The 22,134-nt window shown below is 36.1% G+C and overlaps 1 protein-coding gene across 1 annotated transcript; it reads left to right on the forward strand.

Annotated features, from left to right (window-relative positions):
* Positions 1-16: 16 nt before the first annotated feature.
* LOC144453192 (uncharacterized) lies at positions 17-20,808 on the forward strand. The gene is made up of 7 exons (XM_078144469.1): positions 17-8,952; positions 10,362-10,590; positions 11,688-11,836; positions 12,204-12,261; positions 15,229-15,415; positions 16,470-16,524; positions 17,359-20,808. The coding sequence occupies exons 1-7, from the start codon at positions 149-151 to the stop codon at positions 17,465-17,467; spliced, it is 9,591 nt and encodes a 3,196-aa protein (XP_078000595.1). The 5' UTR covers positions 17-148; the 3' UTR covers positions 17,468-20,808.
* Positions 20,809-22,134: the final 1,326 nt, after the last annotated feature.

Below are 22,134 nucleotides of genomic sequence, written 5' to 3' on the forward strand. Positions count from 1 at the left end.
TATTGAAGAAGAACGAGGAAAGTTCTCAGCTGAGAAATCTCAGCTTGGAAATTTCATTGAACAACTCAAGGGAGAAAAAGAAGCGTTAGGCACACAGGGAGAAAATAAGGACGAGGAGTTAGAGAGAAAACAACAGATTATAAAGGAAATGGAAGAAAAGTTACAACAACAAGGTCAAGATATCCAAGAAATGGGACTTGAGATAAATAGTTCAAGACGAGAAATTGATGTCTTGAAGGAAAATCAATCTGTCGAGGGTATGAAAGTGGAATCTAAAATAACCTCTTTATTGGAACAAGTTAGTGATATGGAGAAAGAGCTAACTCAGGTACAGAATGAGAAACAAGCATTAGATCAACAGGTTGATAAACTGAATGAGTCACTTGGCAGTCAGCAACAGCAACTGCAAGAAAGGGACGGCCAACTGAAATCAGTGCAAGATCAGTTAATACAGACTCTACAGCTTGTTCAAGACAAGGAGACGAGTCATCAAGAACAACTTAAGACGCTGAAAGACGAGTACAATAGATTAGATGAAACATCTTCTGAGAAAATCAGTTCTTTGCAAAATGATGCGAAAATGTTGGAAGACAGTCACGGTGAGGAAGTCAGTAGCATGCAAAGTCAGATTGAGAAATTGAAACAAGATTCTGAAAATCTCCAAACACAGTTAGAAGAGAAAGAACAAGCGTATCAAAAACTGGAAGAAGATTCCCAACAAGTTGTCAGCTCATTGCGAGAACAGTTGTCACAAGAATGCGAAAAACGAGACGCAATGACGCAACGATCCGAGTCACAGCTATCAAGTATGCAAGATGACCTAACCAGCATTAGTAGTGCATTAGAACAAGAAAAACAATATGGTGCTACCAAAAAGGAAGAATATGAAATGCACTTGCAGAGTCTTAAAGAAATGTTGGATACAACTGAGAAGGAACTTGATTCGACTAAACAAAACTTAGAAGAAACAAATGCTGCATCAACGGCAAAGATTACAGAGCTAGAAAAGAGAATGGAAGATGAATACAAAAACTTGCAAGATAATTTCACTGAAAACTTAACAAAACTTAACTCGCAAATTGAAGATTTGCAAAAGGAGCTGCAAGAAAAGGAAAGTTCATCTCAACAACAGAATGTGGAGTGGAATTTGCAGGTGGAAAATCTCCAGAAAGAGTTACAAGAGAGAAGTGAGCTGTTGGAGTCTCAGAAACAGCAGAGTGGTGAAATACTGCAGGAAAAAGAAGTTGCTTTGAAGGCCCTGCTGGAAGAGAGAGACGGTTGCCAGGAGACCATAAAACTGAGAGATGAGGAGCTCCAAGGTAAAGGGGCTGAAATTAAGTCATTAGAGAGCGACAGAGAAGCTCTGGCAGAGGAAATCACTTCACTACAGGATGTCATTGGCAAAAAGACTGATGAGTTACATCAAAGAGAATCAGAATTGAACAACTTGAAGAAAGAAAATGAGAAATCGAGGGAAGAAATAAATCTTGTACAGGAAAAATTGCAAGAAAGCAGTAATACTCTACAAGAGAACGAGATTAAGATTAAAGAATTAGAGGAAGCGGTTGCCGTGGGAGATGAGAGATTTGATGCTCTGCAGTCTCAGCTTGGAAATTTAGATGAAGAAAAATCACAAACTATTCTGAAAGTGCAGAATCTTGAAGATGAGCTAAGGGAAAGCTGTAGTAAAGTACAGAATTTGGAAGATGAGAAGTCCTCTTTACTTCGGGATTTAGATGATGCAAGGACAGAACTCGACTCCCTCAATTCAAAGGTTGAAGAGTTGGGAACAGAAGCCCAAAATACCAAGGAAGTTTCAGAGCGAGAGCGGAGGGAGATTCTCGCGACATTGAACACTCTGCAAGATGAAAGTTCACAGAAGATACAATCGTTGGAGATCGAAGGTCAACATCTGAACGAAATACTTGAACAGATGAAAACAGCGTCAGTAGATAGAGAACATGAGCTACTTGCAGAAATAGAGCAAGGAAAGGAGAATATTCAGCAAGTCAGTGAAGAGAAAGAACGTGTTGAGAGACATGGAGAGGAACTTGAGAAGATTGTTGGGATGTTGCAGGGAGAGATTAGACAGAACGAAGAGACATTCCAAGAACAGATAACATCACTAACATTGAGACTGCAGTCACAGAATAAAGATATGGTAGAATTGAACCAGCAAATACAAGAAAAAGTTCATCATCTGGAGAACTCGAAACAGCAAGCTGAAACAGAAGTGAGTTTGTTGAACCAAGAGCTGAATGAGTCTAGAAATAGAGTAGGGGAACTTGAAACAGAGTGTACGCAACAGCAAGAGATGTTCCAAACTACGATGGATGGTTTGAAGAACCGACTCAAATCGTTGGAGTCTGAGAAAGAAAACTTGAATGCTGTTATCGAAGAGAAACATAAAATGATGAATCTGATTGAAGAGAATGCTCAAGAGTGTGAACATGATCTAGAAGAAGCAAAGAATAAACTTGGTGCTGAATTAGAAGAAACTAAAACAAATCTTCAGAACGTTGCTGAGGTGAAAGATAAACTTGAACAGCAAGTGGAACATTTGGAACATCAAATTGATGACTTGAAAAGTAATTTACAAACAAATGTTGAAAAATTAGATGCAACGACAGCTGATTTGATTAGACAGACAGAGCAGAATGAACAGATGCATAGTGTCAATGAAGATCTGCAGAACAATGTAAAAACACAGAAAGATGATATGAACACTTTATTGTCTGAAATTGAACACTTGAAACAAGAACTGGACACACAGAAAGAAACATCACAGGGAGAGAATGACAAACTGATGAAACAGATTGAAAATCTTAAACAGGAAAGTGAGATGAGTAAAGAGAATCTACAAGGCATGATCAACGACCTGATGAATCAGTTGGAGAGTGCACAACAGGAAGCTGAAATCAACAAAGAAAGACTACATGCATCGCTCAGAGATGTTGAAAGTTTGCAATCTCAGCTCCATGAAAAGAATAAAGTTGTGGAAATGCTTGGGCAGGAAGGTTCAGAGAAGGTATCCTTGTTAAACAGTGAGTTGAGTGTAGCACAGGAGAAGACGGCACAGCTGGATAAAGATTTGGCAGCCATGACAGAAATGATGCAATCCAAGATGGCCGCCATACAGCAACTTGAGGAACAGATACGTAACCATGAGAAACTCATCACTGAACAAAAACAACAACTTGAAGAGTCTCAGCAGTCACTACAGAACAAGATGGATGAAATTGTCTCTTTGAATGAAGAAAATAAAAATAAAATTGAAGATCTTGTTCAGGATTATGATGGCCAAATTAAACTGCTAAAGGAAGAAGTTGATGGAAAAGATAATGATTTCAAAATGATGGAGACGACATTCAGTGATACTGTTGAGAAACAGGAAAAAGAAATGAATTTACTGCAGCAAGAAGTGATACAAAACAAGGCAATTATTGAACAAGAAAGACAGAGTAAAGAGTTAGAAATTCAAGCCATGAATGATGAATTGCAGGTTTCCATGACAACCATTCAGACGATGAAAGAGGAAGCTTCTGAGAAACAAAACATTTTGTTGGCAGTTCAGGAACAGTTTCAGGAAAGGGAACAAGATCTGAAATCTGAAATCAAATTATTACAGGAACAACTGTTGGAAAAACAGGAAGATTTGACTCAGTTGCAAGCAGAATATGAAACTGGTCAAGGCCAGTTGAGTGAGATTAAGCAACAGTTGGCAGACAGCCAAAAACAAACAGCTGATACAGAAGAACAGTTACATGTGGCACAAAGGGGGGTAGGACAGTTGTCAGAACAGCTCAATGCATCACAAATTGCCCTAGAGAGTCTAAATGAACAGCTGTCAGTTTCACAAAGCGAGATTGATCAGTTGAAACCACAGCTGGGAGCATACCAACAGCAGTATGAAGATTCCCAGAGGGTGGTTGGTGAATTGACAGAAAAGCTAGACGTATTGGAAAAACACCGTATGCAGTTAGAGACAGAAACACTGAATTTGAAAGAATCACGACAGAAATCTGAAAATGAGACGTCAGAAAAACAACAACTGATTGAAAATATGCAGCAACAATATGCAGTTCAGATTACTAAGTTGACAGAAGAGTTACTGTTGACCCAAGACTCTGTTTTGGGCCGTGACAGGGAGGTGGAGAGTCTACAAACAGAAGCCAACATCATGAAGCAAAATATGGAAGATACACATAGAAATCAAATTGAACGACTGCAGAATCAGTTGGAAGAGACTAATCAAGCCATGGACGATGTTGTTAAGCAGCTGGAGGAATCTAAAGAATTGTATAAAAAGGAAACTGAGATAAAACAAGAAAAGGCAACAATGTTAGAAGTATCAAGCAGGGAGATCAAAGATTTAGAGTCCAAACTTCAAGATATGAAAGAGTGTTTTGAAGCTCTTAAGAGTAATCTTGAGAAGACGAAGATCAATCTACATGATAAGAACGAGATTGTAGAACAGCTGACTCAGAAGGTGATGGATAACGAGGAAAGGTTTCTTGAAGAAATACAACGTCTTAAAAGTAAAGTTGGCGAGAAAGAGCATGAGGTCAAGCGATTAGCTGGACAAGTCGAAGATAAGGAAAGTCTGATGGAAAGTTTGAAGAGCCAGATACAAGAGAAAGACAGTAATTTTGACTTTGAAGTGATACAACTCAGGGATAACCTTCAGCAGAAGGAAAGAGAGGTCGAAGACTTTCAAGAACTTGCCACAAAGAGAGACACAGATATAGTAAACTTGATGAAACAGTGTCAGCAAAAAGATACAACTATTTTATCTCTTCAGGAAAAACTTGATGCCTCAGGTAACTTTATAAAACAACTCCAAGAAGAGGAAATTGTAAAGAAGGAGGAAGAACTTAAAAATGTACTTCAGGTTTGTGAGCAGAAAGAGCTGATGATTGTCTCACTGCAAGAAAAACTTGATACGTCTGGTAAATTTATCAAACAGCTGCAAGAAGAAGACATTGTGAAGAAAGAGGAAGAAGTTACGCTCATGCTTCAAGAACAAGAGCAGAAGGAGGTTACGATTGTCGCATTGCAAGAAAAACTGGACACTGCTCGAGAGTACATTGAGCAGTTAAAGGAAGAAAGTACAACAAATGCTATCACCATTGAGAAACTCCAAGAAAACTATCAAGATTCTGAAACCAAATGGCAACGAGAATTACAAAGTTTACAGTCAGACCACGGACAGAAGGAAGTTCTGCTTCAGCAGGAGATGGAAGCCATGCAAGAGAGGATGAAAAACCAGCTTGAGGTTGTTAATAATAGAAATAAGGCTGTAGAGGATCTGCAGGGAGAGGTAGCACGGTATGAAACTGTTGTGAAAGAGTTGGAGCAAGGACAAAGAATTCAAAGTGAACGTCTTCAAGATTATGAGCTGCAGGTCAAGAATCTTGAAGATAGTCTACAACAGCGGAATCAGGAGTTGGACGAGGCAAGGAATAAGATGCAACAGAGTGAGTCAGCACAACATGATGAGGTCGATGCTTTTAAGGAAGCCTACGAGCATAGTGCAAGGAAAGTAGAAGACTTGGAGACACAGATGCATAGTCAGAATACATTAATCGCAGTCCTGAAAGAACAGCTTCAAGATAAAGACTCTGATTTGAACTCGTTGAGTATGAGTTTTACTGAGAAGGATGACAGACTGGCGGAGTTAGAAACTAGTCTAACTGAACAGGAAGAAACTTTTGAAACTGAGAAAGGAAAGTTAAAAAGTGAAATTGAGAATGTGAAAATCAAGTATGGCAAGTTGTTAGAGAAAGCCAAGATGCTGAAAGCAAAGAGTGAGCTGAGTCAGAGAGAGAAAGAAGCTCTAAGTCAAGAACTAGAGGCTCTGAAGGATGGCAGAGTTGGCGAGGATGAGGTGTTGCAGCAAATGAAACAAGAATTGGAAACTCTTAGGAATGCTGTAGAAGAGAAGGATGCCGTCATTGGAAAACAAACAGAGAATATTATGCAACTCCAAGGGGATTTGGAGTCAAGGATGAAGGAATATAGTTTGAAGGAGGAAGAACACCTGCAGCGACAAGGTGCAGAATCGATGAAGACGCAGACAGATTTGGCTGAGATGCAACAGAAGCTTGAGGAATTGCAGCAAAGTTTAGAGTCAGTACAGCAAGAAAAATTCAGTGCTGTAGAAGAAAATGAAGACCTCAAGTCAAAGATGCAGGAGTATGAGACTGCCATGCAGCAACATCTTGCAACTGAGACAGCCCAGAAGGATAAGTTAGATGAAGCTGAACATGAATTACAGAATTTACAGGGGGAGAAGCAACAATTAGAGGAACAGCAGAAAGAAAAGGAAACAGAGTTCCAGAAGGAGATTGAAAGATTGTCAACAGATTTAGAAATGGTGGAATCACAGAAACTGACGAAGGAAAAAGAAAATGAAGAATTGGCCAGACAGATTGAAGACATGAAGATTGAAAGGGAACGAGTCCAACAAGAAGGAGTGGAGGCATTATATAAACAAATCAATGAAGCTCATGAAAGAGGGAGAGAGTTAGAAGGTGAAAATAGAAAATTGGAACAGATGTTAGAAAATAATACTCAAGCATTCCAAGAGGAAATGGAGAAAGTAAAAAATGAAAATTCAGCTCTTGAAGGAGCTTTGCAGGCTCAGTTAGGTACTAATGAGAAGATAAAGGAAGCTTACCAGAAGATAAGGGAGGAGAAGGAACTGATGGAGAAAGCAATGACAGAGGAGAAGGAATTGATGGAGAAAGCCATGACGGAAGAGAAGGAATTGATGGAGAAGGAGATGGAAGAGGAAAAGGAAAGATGGAGAAAAGAGTTGGATGATGAGAGGAATGAAGTGGTAAAAGTGATGGAGGAAGCTAGTACTCTACAGATGCAGAAACTGGACCTTGAAGGTCAGATTAAGGAACTTGAACTAATCACTGCTGCTTCTGGGCAGAATACTGAGGAAACAGTGCAACAGTTGAAGAATATCGCAGAACAGAAAAGTCAGCTTGAGAAGGAGTTATACAGATTACAAAACAATGTTGATAAATTACAAACTGAAAATACCAGTCTTAAGAATGAAATTCAGAGCTCTCAAGAAATCGTCGCAGAATTGAAAACCAAATCTGAGAATTTGCAGAGTGAGAAAGTTACCTTAGAGAAATCTGTTGAAAGATTTGAAGGGTTGGAATCAGAAAGTGAAAGTTTGAGGACTCAAAGTGAAAATTCTGAGCGATTTATTTCTCAGCTGAAATCAGAACTTGAAGTTTCACAAACTGAGAACGAGGATCTTCGATCAGAGCTTGAAATTTCGCAAACTGAGAAACGTGATCTTCGATCAGAGCTTGAAATTTCGCAAACCGAGAAACGTGATCTTCAATCAGAGCTTGAAATTACGCAAACTGAGAAACGTGATCTTCAATCAGAGCTTGAAGTTTCACAAACTGAGAAACATGACCTTAGACAGGAGAAGACTAAACTGCAGGAAATGGTGGAAAAGATGCAATGGGATGAAGAAGAATTGAAAGCTAAGTTGGAAGAATTAGAAAGCGAAAAGTCAGAAGTCGGCGAAGGGTTGATTAAGGAGAGAGATGTGTGGCATACACAAATGGAACAAGCAAAATATGAAATTGAAACTCTACGTCAGTCATCTGATGAAAAATCAAACGAATCCCTATCTGTGAAAAATGAACTAACTTCATTGTCTGACAGGTTGAAAAATGTCACAGATGAATGTGAGGCTGTGAAAACTGAACTCAGCTCAGTACAAGACAGACTGAGGCACAAAGAAATTGAATGCGATTCAAATATGGATGAGTTGACAAATCTGAGAAGTGATCATAATACTTTGAGTGAAGAATTTCAAAAACTAAAACAGAAAAATACTCTTTATCACAGCCATCTTGTCAAAATGAAATCAGAATATAAAACAGCAAAAGCTGAAAACACGGAACTGCAATCTGAAATTCAAAAAATGAGAACTCTTCTTGAAAAACAGAATTCTGAGATTAAAGTACAGTTGGAAAATATCAAAACCGAAATGGATCGCAAGAATGTGGAGACGCGACAGCAATACGAGAACGAAACAACAAAGTTGAAGAGTGAGTTAGCTGACTTAGCTGGCGAAAAAGAAAAGCTAGGATGGGAAATGAACGAGTTGAAAGAAGAATTAGAACAAATGGATGACGTCCAACGAAAGAATAAGGAATTAACGAATGAAATGAACGCCCTGAAATTAACGCATCAAGATCTCGGAAATGAACATTGGCAACTGCAAGAACGGGAACAAGAACTTGAAATGCAAGTCGAGGAACTGGCCGAGGAGAATAAACAATTCATGACGGAGTTGGAAAAGTTTACAAATTTACAAAAACAAATGAGAACTTTAGACGGTGATAAAGATTCATTGCAGCGGGAATTAATTACGTTACGTGAACAGTACGAAGAGTCGGAGAAAGAAAACGATGAAATGCGAAATCAGACCGTTAAGTTAGCGGGCGAAGTTGAACGCATATCTAGTCAACACATAAGTGAATGTAGACACTTGACCGAAGAAAATAACAAATTACAAGAAGAAAGAGATTTGTTCGGAAAAGAACTCAAACAGTTGAGTGCGGAAAATACGTCCAGGAGAAACGAGATCGAAAGATACGAAACTGAGGTCAGTGATCTGAGGAGTGAAAATGAAGCATTGAAGGGTGGGAAAGAAATGCTAGAGAAGGAATTGAAAGAGTTAGGAGAGGAGAATTTTTCCCGGAAAACGGACGCTGACAAATATGAGGAAGAGGTGGATACACTCAGAGTTGAAAATAAGGATCTGAAAAATCAAGTGAATGACTTAGCGAGAGAAAAAGAGGAGAAAGTGAAGACACTTTCAGAAGATTTAGCATATTCTGAAGAGGAGAGACGTCGTATTCATCATGAATTTGAAAGTGTAATGCAAGGTTTCCATGGCAAAGATATCAGGTAAGTATTAAGGGTTAAAGGTCAAATTTGTGATAAAAGGTTAAAGGTCAGTGTATTACATCAAAATGTTAAAGGTCAGTGTATTTACACCCCAAGGTTTAAGTCAAGGTATTAAATTATGAATTTCAAAGTAAATGTTTTACATCTTAGGGAATTCTCAAAACATAACAAAATTTGTGAATTTTTTTACCTATTCATGTAATCATTTTTCTACCTTTAAAGAGAACAAACTGTATGGTTTTTGTGTTTACTTGAGTTATTTCATTAATGTTTTTTTTTTAATTCTGAAATGTTGTCCAAGTTGGGTTTAATTTTGACTTTCAAATTAGAAACAAAAAAGAATTGGGTGAAAAAAAGGAAAAAAGTCTTGTTCAAACTAAAGGACTGAGTCTTGACTGAGGGTAGGCACAAATACAGCTTGGAGTTGTATTTTCAAAAAAAAATTATTTCTTTTATATTCCACCATAGTAGGAAGGTTGTAGACACTTGTATAAAGATTATAGATTGTTTAAAGTGACCATATGGATGAGGATTGGGCATTTATTTTGGAATTGTAGTTCATAAAACAATATTGTCATGGCTTCCTACTTTGAAAAATCAATGTGAAACAGCATAGACAAAGTCCCTAGTTTGTAACTTGATAAATGATACAAGATTAATAAATGTGTAAAATGTTTGTTATTGTACGTACAAAAACAAACTTTTTACACATTTTTTAGTTTTTTGCTCTGAATTGAGTTGCAAAACATAGACTTGGTCAATGTTGTTTCCTATTGATTTTTCAAGTAGGAAGCCGTGATAAAATTGTTTTATAAATTAAAAGTCCAAAATAAATATACAATCCTCATCCATATGGCCACTTTAATATAAGTCAACTTACAAATGCAGAATTATGTGCATCATAACATTTGGGACGATCACACAGTGTCACATAAGCTCAGCAAATGAACATTGTTCATTTAGGTCAAAGCCCCCTCCCCTTCCCCCAAAATAAATGTTCACAAGTTCAACATCAAATGTTCATATATGATGTAATCTGTGATGAAAACTAGCAGTCACACTGCTACAATTGATGTAATGTAAAAACATGATTGTTAACAAATATTACCAGAAACCCAGCACCATATTTCACATTACAAGTACATTGTTATCAACTTATCAACATCTCAGTAGTAAATACAAAAACTGTTATCATTGAAAGAGTGAAAGTTGTCTGTCAAAATTTGGTTAGAAATGCAGAAATGAAGTTCAGCAAATGCATTGACAACAGACCCCCTCCCCCAAACAAATGAAGTTTGCTTATTGAGCGTGTGTGATATTGTGCGACCGTCCCTTAGAAAGTTTGGATTTTGAAAAAACAATTCTGAAAGTCAGTGTCACAACTAATTCAGAAATTTTATCTTCCATAGGGTACAAGAACTGACAATGCAGTTAGCCAAGGTAGTGGAGGAAAGAAACAACTTATCAATACAGCTACAGCATGGCACTAGAGGACTACAAGAAAGTGAACACAGATTATTAGACCTTCAAAACCAATATCAGATACTAGAACAACATTATCAGGAATTAGCTGAACCTTATCAACCCCAAGTACAGTCTCGGCCATCACAAGTACAGTCTTATGAGACCCAGATACAGGTAAGTTAGAACTTAAAAAACCAATATCAGATAATAGAACAACATTATCAGGAATTAGCTGAACCTTATCAACCCCAAGTGCAGCCTCGGTCACAAGTACAGTCTTTTGAGACCCAGATACAGGTAAGTTAGAACTTAAAAAACCATATCAGATGCTAGAACAATATTATCAGGAATTAGCTGAACCTTATCAACCCCAAGTGCAGCCTCGGCCATCACAAGTAAAGTCATATGAGACCCAAATACAGGTAAGTTACAACTTAAAAAACCATATCAGATGCTGAACAATATTATCAGGAATTAGCTGAACCTTATCAACCCCAAGTGCAGTCTCGGCCATCACAAGTACAGGCATATGAGACCCAGATACAGGTAAGTTACAACTTAAAAAACCAATATCAGATACTAGAACAACATTATCAGGAATTAGCTGAACCTTATCAACCCCAAGTGCAGTCTCGGCCATCACAAGTACAGGCATATGAGACCCAGATACAGGTAAGTTAGAACTTAAAAACAGTAGAACTAGGACAGCCTTAACAGTTCCAATCGCAGTCATATCCACCTCAAACTACCTTATCAACCCAAGTACTACATTATCTTATCAAAAGACTAACTTTTCATATCCAAAAGTCTAACTTATCCACCCCAAGTATTACCTTATCAGCCTCTAGTACATACTACCCAATCAACCACATGTTCTACCTTATCATCCCCAAGTACTACCTTGTAAATCTCATGTGCCACCCCAATACTATCTTATCAACTCCCAAGTACTACCTTATCAACCCAAAGTACTGTCATATCAACCCCAAGTACTACCTTATCAACCCAAAGTACTGTCATATCAACCCCAAGTACTACCTTATCAACCCAAAGTACTGTCATATCAACCCCAAGTACTACCTTATCAACTCAAAGTACTGTCATATCAACCCCAAGTACTACCTTATCACCCCAATGATTATGACTAGCACCAAGTTCTATATCATGATAAATTGGTATTTTGATTTATTTTACTCAACATGTTATGGTACACCACAAAGTGTACAGCTGGGTCAAAGTGTGATTTAATATTTTGAATGTTCTTGATGCAGGTAGAAGAACCAATTATAGAAAGTGCAGCAGTTATGACATTGGATGCAGTGCCGTTACAATCAACACCGCCACCCCCTCCTCAATCTAATGGTGTAGACTCTTCTATGATAGAAATCACAGAGAACGAATTATTAACTCTAAGTAAAAGGTATGTAAACTATTACAATCAACATCACCACTCCCCTCCTCAATCTAATGGTGTAGACTCTTCTATGATAGAAATCACAGAGAACGAATTATTAACTCTAAGTAAAAGGTATGTAAACTATTACAGTCAACATCACCACCCCCTCCTCAAACTAATGCATTTCCTTTTTGATATTTGGTTTGTTAGAGGAAATTTTCAAATAACTTTAAATTTCATCTCTTTGTTTCAATAAATTTAGAATAATTAGAAGAACATGAGTATTGAAATCCTTAAAAACTAGAAATTGTAACATTTTATTAATACTTTGTAAATTTATATGAATCATTGCATCAATGGTGTCAAGAATTTGACTGAATTCTCTCAACAGAATCGAAGAATCTGAGAAGACAAGATCAGAATTTGCACAAGACAATGCACAACTGGATGTAAGTAGTAAACATTCTAATTCCTCCCTTCCCAATGTGCTCTCTAATGATAGCTAAATTTTGTTGTTGTGAGTCAAAATGATAAAAAACTGGCATTTCTTGTGAGTCACCACATACATGTAGTAAGCGAATGGGAACACCAAATTTTGGTATGTCAGTAGAAATTGTGTGCATCAGTAGTATGTCATAGGCACACTGCCCCTCCTTATTCACCCCATAACGTTGACAATGTTGTGATCTTAGCATCAATGAATGCCATTCTTTACTAGGGTCATACCAAATCTTCAAGGGTGAGGGGTTATGATACTATAGACCCTTACTATTTTCACTAACAGAAATTTTGCGATTTTACGTCTTCAGATAGTTCTCAGAAATTTATTTTTACTAATTACCAGATTAGTTTGGTTCATGTACATTTCATTGCGTTCATGTACAAGAAGGCATTTTAGTCACTACTTATTTTTACTAATTACCAGACTGGAACTCAACTTCATGTACAAGAAGGCATTTTAGTCACTATTTAATTTTGTGTTTTTGTTTCCCAGTGAAATAAGTGAAAATAAGTCTTTATTGAAAATTGTTCAGGTTTACAGTATAGTTTCTGAGGTGTAAATTTTGTGTAGCAATTATTAAATTAATAAACAGTTGTCTTTTTAGTCCCAATATTATTACTAACTTGATTTTTATAAAACATCCATTTCAATTATATATCTGACACTGTCATTGCATCTTCATCTGTCAATAACAATCTGTCTTTGATTTAAAAGAATGTCTTTATTTTGTCTTGCTAAAATGTTGCATGCTGTCAAAGCTGTTATGGAAGCATTTAATTGGTCTAACACCTGACCTTTAACCTAGTAATATTTCAATTTGCATAAATTTGCATAACTATTTGCATAACATAAATATGCACCATGTTCACAAAATATTTCATTCATACAACCTAATGATATACAAATGTATAATCAACAACATTAAGAAATTACGGCGATTTTGGCAAGGCAGATTTGTTCCAAAAATTCACGACAATTCTCTAAGAATAGTTTACTTTTCATTTTTTGATTGTAGAAAAAACATAAGAAGGGACAACATACATGCCATGCTACAGTGAGTACTTTAGCTTGATTAGGAAAACTGAAAGTGGCTTTTTTCCCTCTTTGTTTCTGTCTTATTGATCTTTTGTCATACTTTGTTTGCCGTGATATAGATATCCTTCATATCCAAATTATCATTGTCATTTCAACATTGCTACACTATCTGCTTTGGCAACACTGTATCTGTAATTGCAACATTGTATTTGTCATTGTTACACTATCTTATTTGGCAACATTGTATCTGTCTTTGCAACACTGTATCTGTCTTTGCAACACTGTAGTAGCTGTTGCAACACTCATTCACCACAGTGCTGTATCTATCATTACAGTGCTTCAGGTTTCATTTCACTGCTGTAACTAACTACACGTGTATTCCCAGTACTGTAGCATGTTGCAGCACTGCATGTAGCTTTTATTGCAGTACTGTAGCTGTATTGCAGTCTGCACTGTAAAAACTGTTTTCATGACAGTGTTAATACACCCTGATACTTGCCTGTACTGTAATTGCAGCTTTGTAATTAGTATTGCAGTGCTGTACCATTGTTTGTATGTTGCTTCAAGAATCCAGAATTTTAAATATGTTCCTTGCCCCAAAATCTGCAAGATATCACAACTAAATTTTTTTTGTGGGGTGGGGAGGGGGGGGGGGGGGCATTTCACTGCCATCTGTAAATGTTAGCCTAGTAGTTACTGGTATATGCAGTGTCTTTTAGAATGGAGAACTTTAGATTTTACTTAAATACCAAACTTAGCTAAAAATACTGCTAGGCATACAAAAGTAACAGAAAAACACTGGTAAGGAGGAACCCATGGTAAAAAAATGACTGGTAACTCAGATGGATCTTATCTACTTTATTACTCTTAATAAAAACACTAGTAGGGAACTTTAACGAAATCAGAGGTGAATTTGCTACCTTTATTAAAAGGGAACTTTGGTAAAATGACTAGGAAACTTAGATGTATTAACCCACTGCCACCATCAACAGAAACACTGGTAGGGAACTTCAACAAAATCAGAGGTGAATTGACTCCATGTACCTTTATTAAAAGGGAACTTTGGTAAAACTTGCCTTGGAAACTTAGATGTATTTTATACCTACTGCCACCATTAACAGAATCACTAGCAGGGAACTTGAATGAAATGTGAGGGGGACTTACCACCCTCAAATTTTACCCATGCAAAATGACTGGGGAACCAAGGTATTACTACAGCACTGGCAATATCATTGTTACATCAATAATACTTGGGATAGCATACACCTAAGAAATGATATCACATTGGGATGTCTTCCTATCACGGTACAAATACAAATATAACAAGACGCATGACTTTTTGGTGATTACAACATCAAGCAATACTTAGTGGGATACTAAAATAAAGTGTTTTCTTTGGGTATTGTCTTCTTAATGTGGCCATATGGATGAGGATTGGATATTTATTTTGGATTTATAAAACAATTTTATCATGGCTTCATACTTGAAAAATAAACATGACACAACATAATAAGTCTGTGTGTGTGACTCAATACATTGCAAAAAAGCTTCTAAATGTAGTATGTTATTGTACGTACAATATCATACATTTTAGACGTTTATTATGATTTTACAATGTATTGAGTTACAAGTCACATTGATTTTTCAAGTAGGAAGCCATGATAAAATTGTTTTATAAATTAAAAAATCCAAAATGAATATTCAATCCTCATCCATATGACCACGTCAATATGGTGTCGTCATTTGAAGCTGAGTCATTCATAATGTGTTTTCCATAATTTCTGTTGTACATTTATTTTACAAACACGACTGTTTTTGAAATGAAGAAACTAACTTTTCAGGAAACTTGAAAATATTCATTGTTTTCTTTGTCTTGTAGTCTGCACTTCAGAAAGAACGTGAACACAGATTACAACTGGAGGAGCAAGTAACACAGTTACAGGAACAGTTACGATTGGAAGAAAGTCAACCACCAAGACCACCACATAAAGAATTCCTACTAACTATAGACCCTGAAGATGAACGAGAACCTATGTTACGTACAAGACAAACAAGTTATACACTTAGTAAGTATTAAAGGGGGTACAAGCTGACTTTATGTGTGTTTGGATGTAGTTTATACTGCACATTTAAAGGTACTCACAGTATTGTACTTTACTGGAGCACACTTAACCATCACTTGCAATAGGGAACTTGCAAACCCGCCATGTTGAATGTTGCATCATGGGAAATGTGATAATAAATACTCATCAATTAGCATTATAAACAATGTTGATACATTGTTTGTAACCACGAATGATCAATTCATAGTTACCCTGATCTTTGTGGGAGGTTTATTTTATCGGTAGCTCCATATTAGGTATTACGATAGCCTCAGATAATCCCATAATCCTTTGCGTCTGAGCATGCTCAGTCTGGATTACAAGTTCCCTATTGACTGAACTCAAACCTAGTATTAAGATATAACTCCTAAAATGATCTGATGGTGTAATTTATCATACATATCAAAAAATGTTCAGGAAATCCATAATATGCAATCAACTGTTCTAACAACACCAGACGACAATTTCAATGTTATAGAAGACATGCATTGGCTTTAAAAATCATTTTAAAATAGTTTAATTTAGGTTATTGTTTAAGTATTTTCACTTGAGTAAAAAGCTTGTATCCCTGAATTTTATGGGTCGCTGTAGAATTAGAATTTTAGAGAATCCGATCAGCTGGAAAATACAAGTGACCCAAGGGACTCTATCTCTGTGAGTGAACGGCAGGTAGGGACAAAGCCTGCATGTCAAGTTAGTTCCAGCTGAGTAAAGAATAGTTATGGTTGAGTGACAAAAATAATACATTATACACTGAAATATTATGGGATGATAATTTTTATATCTGCTCAAGCAGAATTTATGAAAATTCTTGATCATTTTTAGAATTTCCTTTCTAGTATGTGCACTGCAGATTTGATGACATAGACATGCATTGTTGTGAGATAGAAGAAAATGAATCACATATTAACTGTTTGAATGTGTACAATTTGGTTTGTGTTTGGTATACTTGTTATAAAGTAATTACATTGTATGTATATGTATGATAAGTAACATGTATGTTTTGCGTTGTTTTCAGCTCGCAACGTCAACTCATTTACAACGCAATTCAAACGATGGCTACGTGGACGAAGGTTAGTCAAATATGTTTCTTTAAGTACACATAAGGTATAAATATCAGTCTCATCAAATGTATATACTGAAAGTGCAAGTGAATATTAACAGAGCATTTGCAAACTAAAGTTACATTTCTTGGCCACACCACTAGAGGTCGCTGTTCAAACGAAAAGCTTTACATTTCTTGATTACATCACTAGAGGGCACTGTTCACATGGAAGGATTCAGTACAAGACCGACTGTGCATTGTAGTTGATGTGTGCATACAGCATCTTTCAATGAAAAAGTCTTTGTTTGAAATGTTGGTCAATTTAAGGCTTTTTACGGACTATTTATACTGGAAATTTTTTTGTGTAGTGCAAGGCTTTTCGTCACGTAGCTTATAATTTTCTTTCTTCGATACCAGATTGTACGTTATGGAGATGAGTCTACAATTCTCGTTACCTGAAATAGAATTTGACCACCGAGGCGCGTCACAAAAAAAACAATTGTTCAAGATTATGACATGACTTCCCTTCCCATGTGTTACACATGCATAGATGCACTAGAGAATAAGTCAACGTTCTTGTTCTATTTTGACCCTCTAACTTGAGGTGAAATGCTATTACAGGTACTGAGAATAAGTCAACCTTCTTGTTCTATTTTGACCCTCTAACATGAGGTAAAATACTATTACAGATACTGAGTTAATAAGTCAACCTTCTTGTTCTATTTTGACCCTCTAACTTGAAGTAAAATTCTATCACAGGTACTGAGAATTTCTCATAATCTGCCTATATTGTAATGCAATATATATTATGAACATCGTTTTTGATGCCACTAACTTGACATATTTTGTGTTCTTTTTTCAGTAACTACTGTTATCGCCTGCTACGTACAAGACCAAACTTCCGTGTTATGATGCTACTCTACTTCCTAACCATCCATGTATTTCTGTTTGTGTTATTTATGAACTGTTAAAGGTTAGCTTTACTCTGAGTATTAACATCTTGCCAAAACTTTTAATGTTAGATTCCCTCCAAATATTACAGTACAGTTTCATGAAAAAAACCAACAACATAGAGACTGCATTTTTGCTAAAATCTTGATGTTGGTTTTTTCATAAATGATATGTAGCTTTTTTTGCATGGATGTTCTCCTGTTGGTTTCCTGTAAAAAATCACACATTGATACTTTCCTTCCAAAAGATTGGCTAAATGTCTGCTGAATTTGTTACGTCATTTTTCTTGCAAAGGATTTTGATAACTATTTGCTAAATTCTCCCACCCAAAAGACAAAGACAGCCCTGCCAAATTCTTTAGATTGGTCTTCTGCCAAAGTAGACACAGGTAGTCTGCCAAAGTTGTGATTCTTGTTTCCTTCCGAATATTTAACACTTTCCCTCCAAAAGACATGGGTCAGTCTTTCTGTCAAAATATTCATATTGGCTCCCGCCAAAAATGGCAAAGACAGGACCGCTAAATTCTGTATGTTGGTTTTCTGAAAGACACAGGTTTTCTGCAAATGTTGTAATGTTTACTGCACTTTCCCACCAAAAGACATGAGCAGATATATTATCAAAATCATACTGTTGGTTTCCCGCCAAAAGACATCAACAGACCAAAGTCTTAAAATTGGTTTCCCACCAAAAACATCAGCTGATATATTGTCAAAATCCAAAATTGTTTCTCGACCAATTCTGTAAGTGAAAGTCTGTTCCTTCCAAATATTTGACAACTTTACATCTTCATACAGTCAAAGATATTTGCTAACAACCAATTTAGAGAACATCCTTACATTAGAAAAATATTTTTTCACCATGCAGGTGATAAAAATGTCTTGTCATCAGCATTTTTCTTCTCAGTTTCCTTACATTTTTTTAGATTACAATTAATAACTGGACATTTTGAATTAGCTTTCTTCCAAAAAAATACGTCAATTAGAAAATTATTTACAAAATTTTTGAAAATGTTTGAATCTCACAAACAATGAAATTTTCAAATAATATTCAGACAACAAAAACATCTATATTCTTATGGTGCTAAATATTGGAGATCCATTGACAAAAAACAGTCAAAATTATCTTGCTGCTGCACAGTTTTTGTGTGTGTTGTGAATGAAAACTTTAAATATTTCTTTTTTGAATTATTAACAAAATACCTTCATTGTGTTTCACTCTGAAAGACAACAGGTATTGATGCTGATGTAAAACTCTTTCTGATTGGCTATTGGAGAGAAATATCTAAGTATTGAAGAGTCTCAGCCAATCAGGTTCTACATAATTTATTGTAATATAATGATATATTAATATTTGAATCAAGAAGTGAACTGTAAGTAAAAAAGTGAATTATTATATTGTCAAAATATTATCGTCTAAAGATTTAATAATTTACCACGAGTTGTCTTTTGTTGAAGTCGTATGATTTAGTTTGTTGCATTCAAAGGTCAAAGGTCAAGTATTGCATAAAAATATGAAATTTTGAGAGACATGTATGGTATTTATTATAATTAATGTGAAGTTTTATGTCAAAATAACTACGTTGAACTTTGAACTTTACTGAACTTTGGATGCAAACTTTGCACCAAAATACAACTTTCTGATGATTTGAAAAGTGAATGACGATTTGCGTGAAGATGAACTAAATGTGTTTGTTGTTCTTCACTTTTTATTTGTCTTCACAATTCATAAAATCACCATTTTTTGGCCTTTTGTTGTCAAGAAAAAATTTGACAGCGAAATATCAAACTAGACACAAAACTCAGTAAAGTGATTATTTTGAACAAATTTATCAAAGGAACAGAAGCCTACATACAGTTCAATAAAGAATTGAGGATTGTAGGACAATGGTTTGACTGGATGATAGGTACACATTTGTATACAAGCTAGGGAGTTAGGGTTAGGGACAAGAATAGGGTTAGACTCCCTAGCATTACTGAGATTTGTATCATTTGCAATGGATGGAACACTGTTTTATGTACGTCCTGAGAAGTGTACCGTACGTCCAATAGTAAAATCTACTATGTGAAGGTGCAGCTAGGAAACATAGCTAGACATTTTGAGGTTGCCTTCAGTATTGTAGAAATAGTACTCTGGTAATTGAGCCTTCGCTTTACTATGACAGACACAAACTAAAACGATTGTCGCAACATGTTGATATAACAGTGATAAGCTATTGAATGGAGGGTGGTTTAATTATAGTCTCAGTAGGGAGGTGTCGCTGAAAACTAGAGTTACATGAACTTACAGTGCTGTTTTGGGACTTCCAATGTTTAGGATTAGAGTTGTACAACAGAGGAACCGCTATCACCCACATGTGTAATCTACCACATTGAAGAACAGTAGATTTAGTTTGTGTCTATCAGAGTAAACCGAAGGCTGGATTACCAGTGTCATATTTGTTATATATGTCAGGGCACAACTGGTATTATTTGTATGTGTTGCAAAGTGAGAAGACAATGTCGTCTTACAATTCAACCTGTATATTTTCAACCTTGTAATGTCAACACACTGCAGTTGCAGTGAAACTTAAATATTTGAAAAAACAAACTTGGAGTATTATGTAATTTTGTCTTTTTTTATGTAGTTTTAGTTTTGATGTGGTCTGATGTTGCCAGTTCTGCATCCTGTTGAAATCTCACCAAGAGCTTTTTTCCACTCCATTTTACTTATACGACTGTGATTTCCCCACACAGATATATAAATTGTCTCCATGACAACATGTAAATTAAGTACTGAAATCAACAATGTAGAGGTCATCATGTGATATACCTACATTTCATTGGTTGTATTATGATCATGTGATTAAGTTCATGAATATTAATAATTCAAGAATACTCTTTATTGGTTGTTATGGTATCATGTGATTACTAAATTAATGAATATTCATGAAGAATGCAAATATGTTGCTAGACAAATCAGAAGTAAGGCATAAAGATATTGCAAATGGAAATCGTACAAGAGTTTTCATTTAGCCCATCCAAAATGTTGCCCAGGGCAACTAAGAAACAGACAATGGGCAGCTAAGATATAAGTCACATTGAAAGTACTAGAGGTAAGGACACTTATCGGGACTTCACAAACATTGCAGCATCTGGTAGTTTTGGAAAACTTTGTATTTTTTATTCTATGATTTTCAGTCAAAAATTGTATTACTTTTTATAGAAATATATTGAATCCAGCTGATGAGAATGTACAACTGAATTTCTGACTTGGTGCAATTACTAACTAAATGATTTACAGAATTTCAAATTAATTATTGTAAATGAATTACTGCTAATTGAAGTGGGAATCTTGAGGAAATAGGGAGGTGTTTTGGTCTTTTATTTATGCATGAAATAAAAGAAATTGGAATACTTGTAGATGTGTAGTGGATGTGTTTTGTTTTTGTCGCCGTATTGAAATGGAGTTATGATGGTTGGATGGTTAGAGTGGTTGGCTTGTAATCTGTACATTGCTGGTTGTGGAGTTATGATGGTTGAATGGTTAGAGTGGTTGGCTTGTAATCTGTACATTGCTGGTTGTGGAGTCATGATGGGTGAATGGTTAGAGTGGTTGGCTTGTATTCTGTACATTGCTGGTTGTGTAGTCATGATGGTTGAATGGTTAGAGTGGTTGGCTTGCAATCTGCAGGTTGCAAGTTGTGTAGTCATGGTGGGTGAATGGTTAGAGTGGCTGGCTTTGAATCTACAGGTTGCAGGTTGTGTAGTCATGATGGGTGAATGGTTAGAGTGGCTGGCTTTGAATCTACAGTTTGTAGGTTGTGTAGTCATGATGGGTGGATGGTAGGGTGGCTGGCTTTGAATCTACAGGTTGTAGGTTGTGGAGTCATGATGGTTGGTTGAATGGTTAGAGTGACTGGGTGTAATATGTACATTGCTGGTTGTGTAGTCATGATGATTAGAGTGACTGGATTGTAATCTGTACAGTGCTGGTTTGTTTGCATCATTGTCCAACCACAGGCCTCGTTATGATACTATCTATCTATCTGTGTGTGTGTGTGTGTGTGTGTGTGCGTGCGTGCGTCTGTCTGTCTGTCTGTCTGTCTGTCTGTCTGTCTATCTGTCTGTCTCTCTGTCTTTTAGTGGACCTGCTATACTAACAACTCCTTTTTCCTATTATGAAGCTTTTTAAAATATCTGTTTTGGTGGACATGTGTTAATTCTTGGCTAAAAAATGGAAACTAACATTTTCAACTCTTACTAACTTACTAGCAATTTCGCAGTGTTTGACCTTTAAAAATGACATTCATGATGTATATACTTATATGATATGCGATCTTCCGTTGATTTTTCTATTAATTTTTCTAAAATTTATCTTAAATTAACAAACCCCACTCTAAATTACATGTTTGATATTATGAAAAGTAAAAGAGATGATTTGGTTTGGCCGTGGACAAGTTCTTATCGGTTAAAAGAAGAAAAGTCTCATTTTTCAACTATTACGCAATAATGCGTTTTTGCAGTCCAAACGGCCCCAATTTCGCCTTTTTTGACATTTGTGGAGAAATCGACTTTTGTCGATGTATACTGCCATCTACAGTTGACCTATCATTATAAATGCATAAATTAATGTGTTGCGAGTTGTAATAAATCTTGAATGTCAGTTTATAAGCAAAGTATGGCATTTTTCATTAATTTTTCTATTAATT

This window comes from Glandiceps talaboti, chromosome 23 (assembly GCF_964340395.1).
Source record: "Glandiceps talaboti chromosome 23, keGlaTala1.1, whole genome shotgun sequence".
Lineage (NCBI taxonomy): Eukaryota > Metazoa > Hemichordata > Enteropneusta > Spengelidae > Glandiceps > Glandiceps talaboti.

What these genes read in the sequence shown, in the direction of transcription:
- LOC144453192 (XM_078144469.1), top strand. Translation starts at nt 149, where the DNA reads ATGGAAGAAAAGTTACAACAACAAGGTCAAGATATCCAAGAAATGGGA. An exon ending in AAGACAATGCACAACTGGAT is followed by an intron (nt 12,262 to 15,228) that starts GTAAGTAGTAAA and finishes TTTGTCTTGTAG; the next exon opens with TCTGCACTTCAGAAAGAACG. An exon ending in CGATGGCTACGTGGACGAAG is followed by an intron (nt 16,525 to 17,358) that starts GTTAGTCAAATA and finishes TTCTTTTTTCAG; the next exon opens with TAACTACTGTTATCGCCTGC.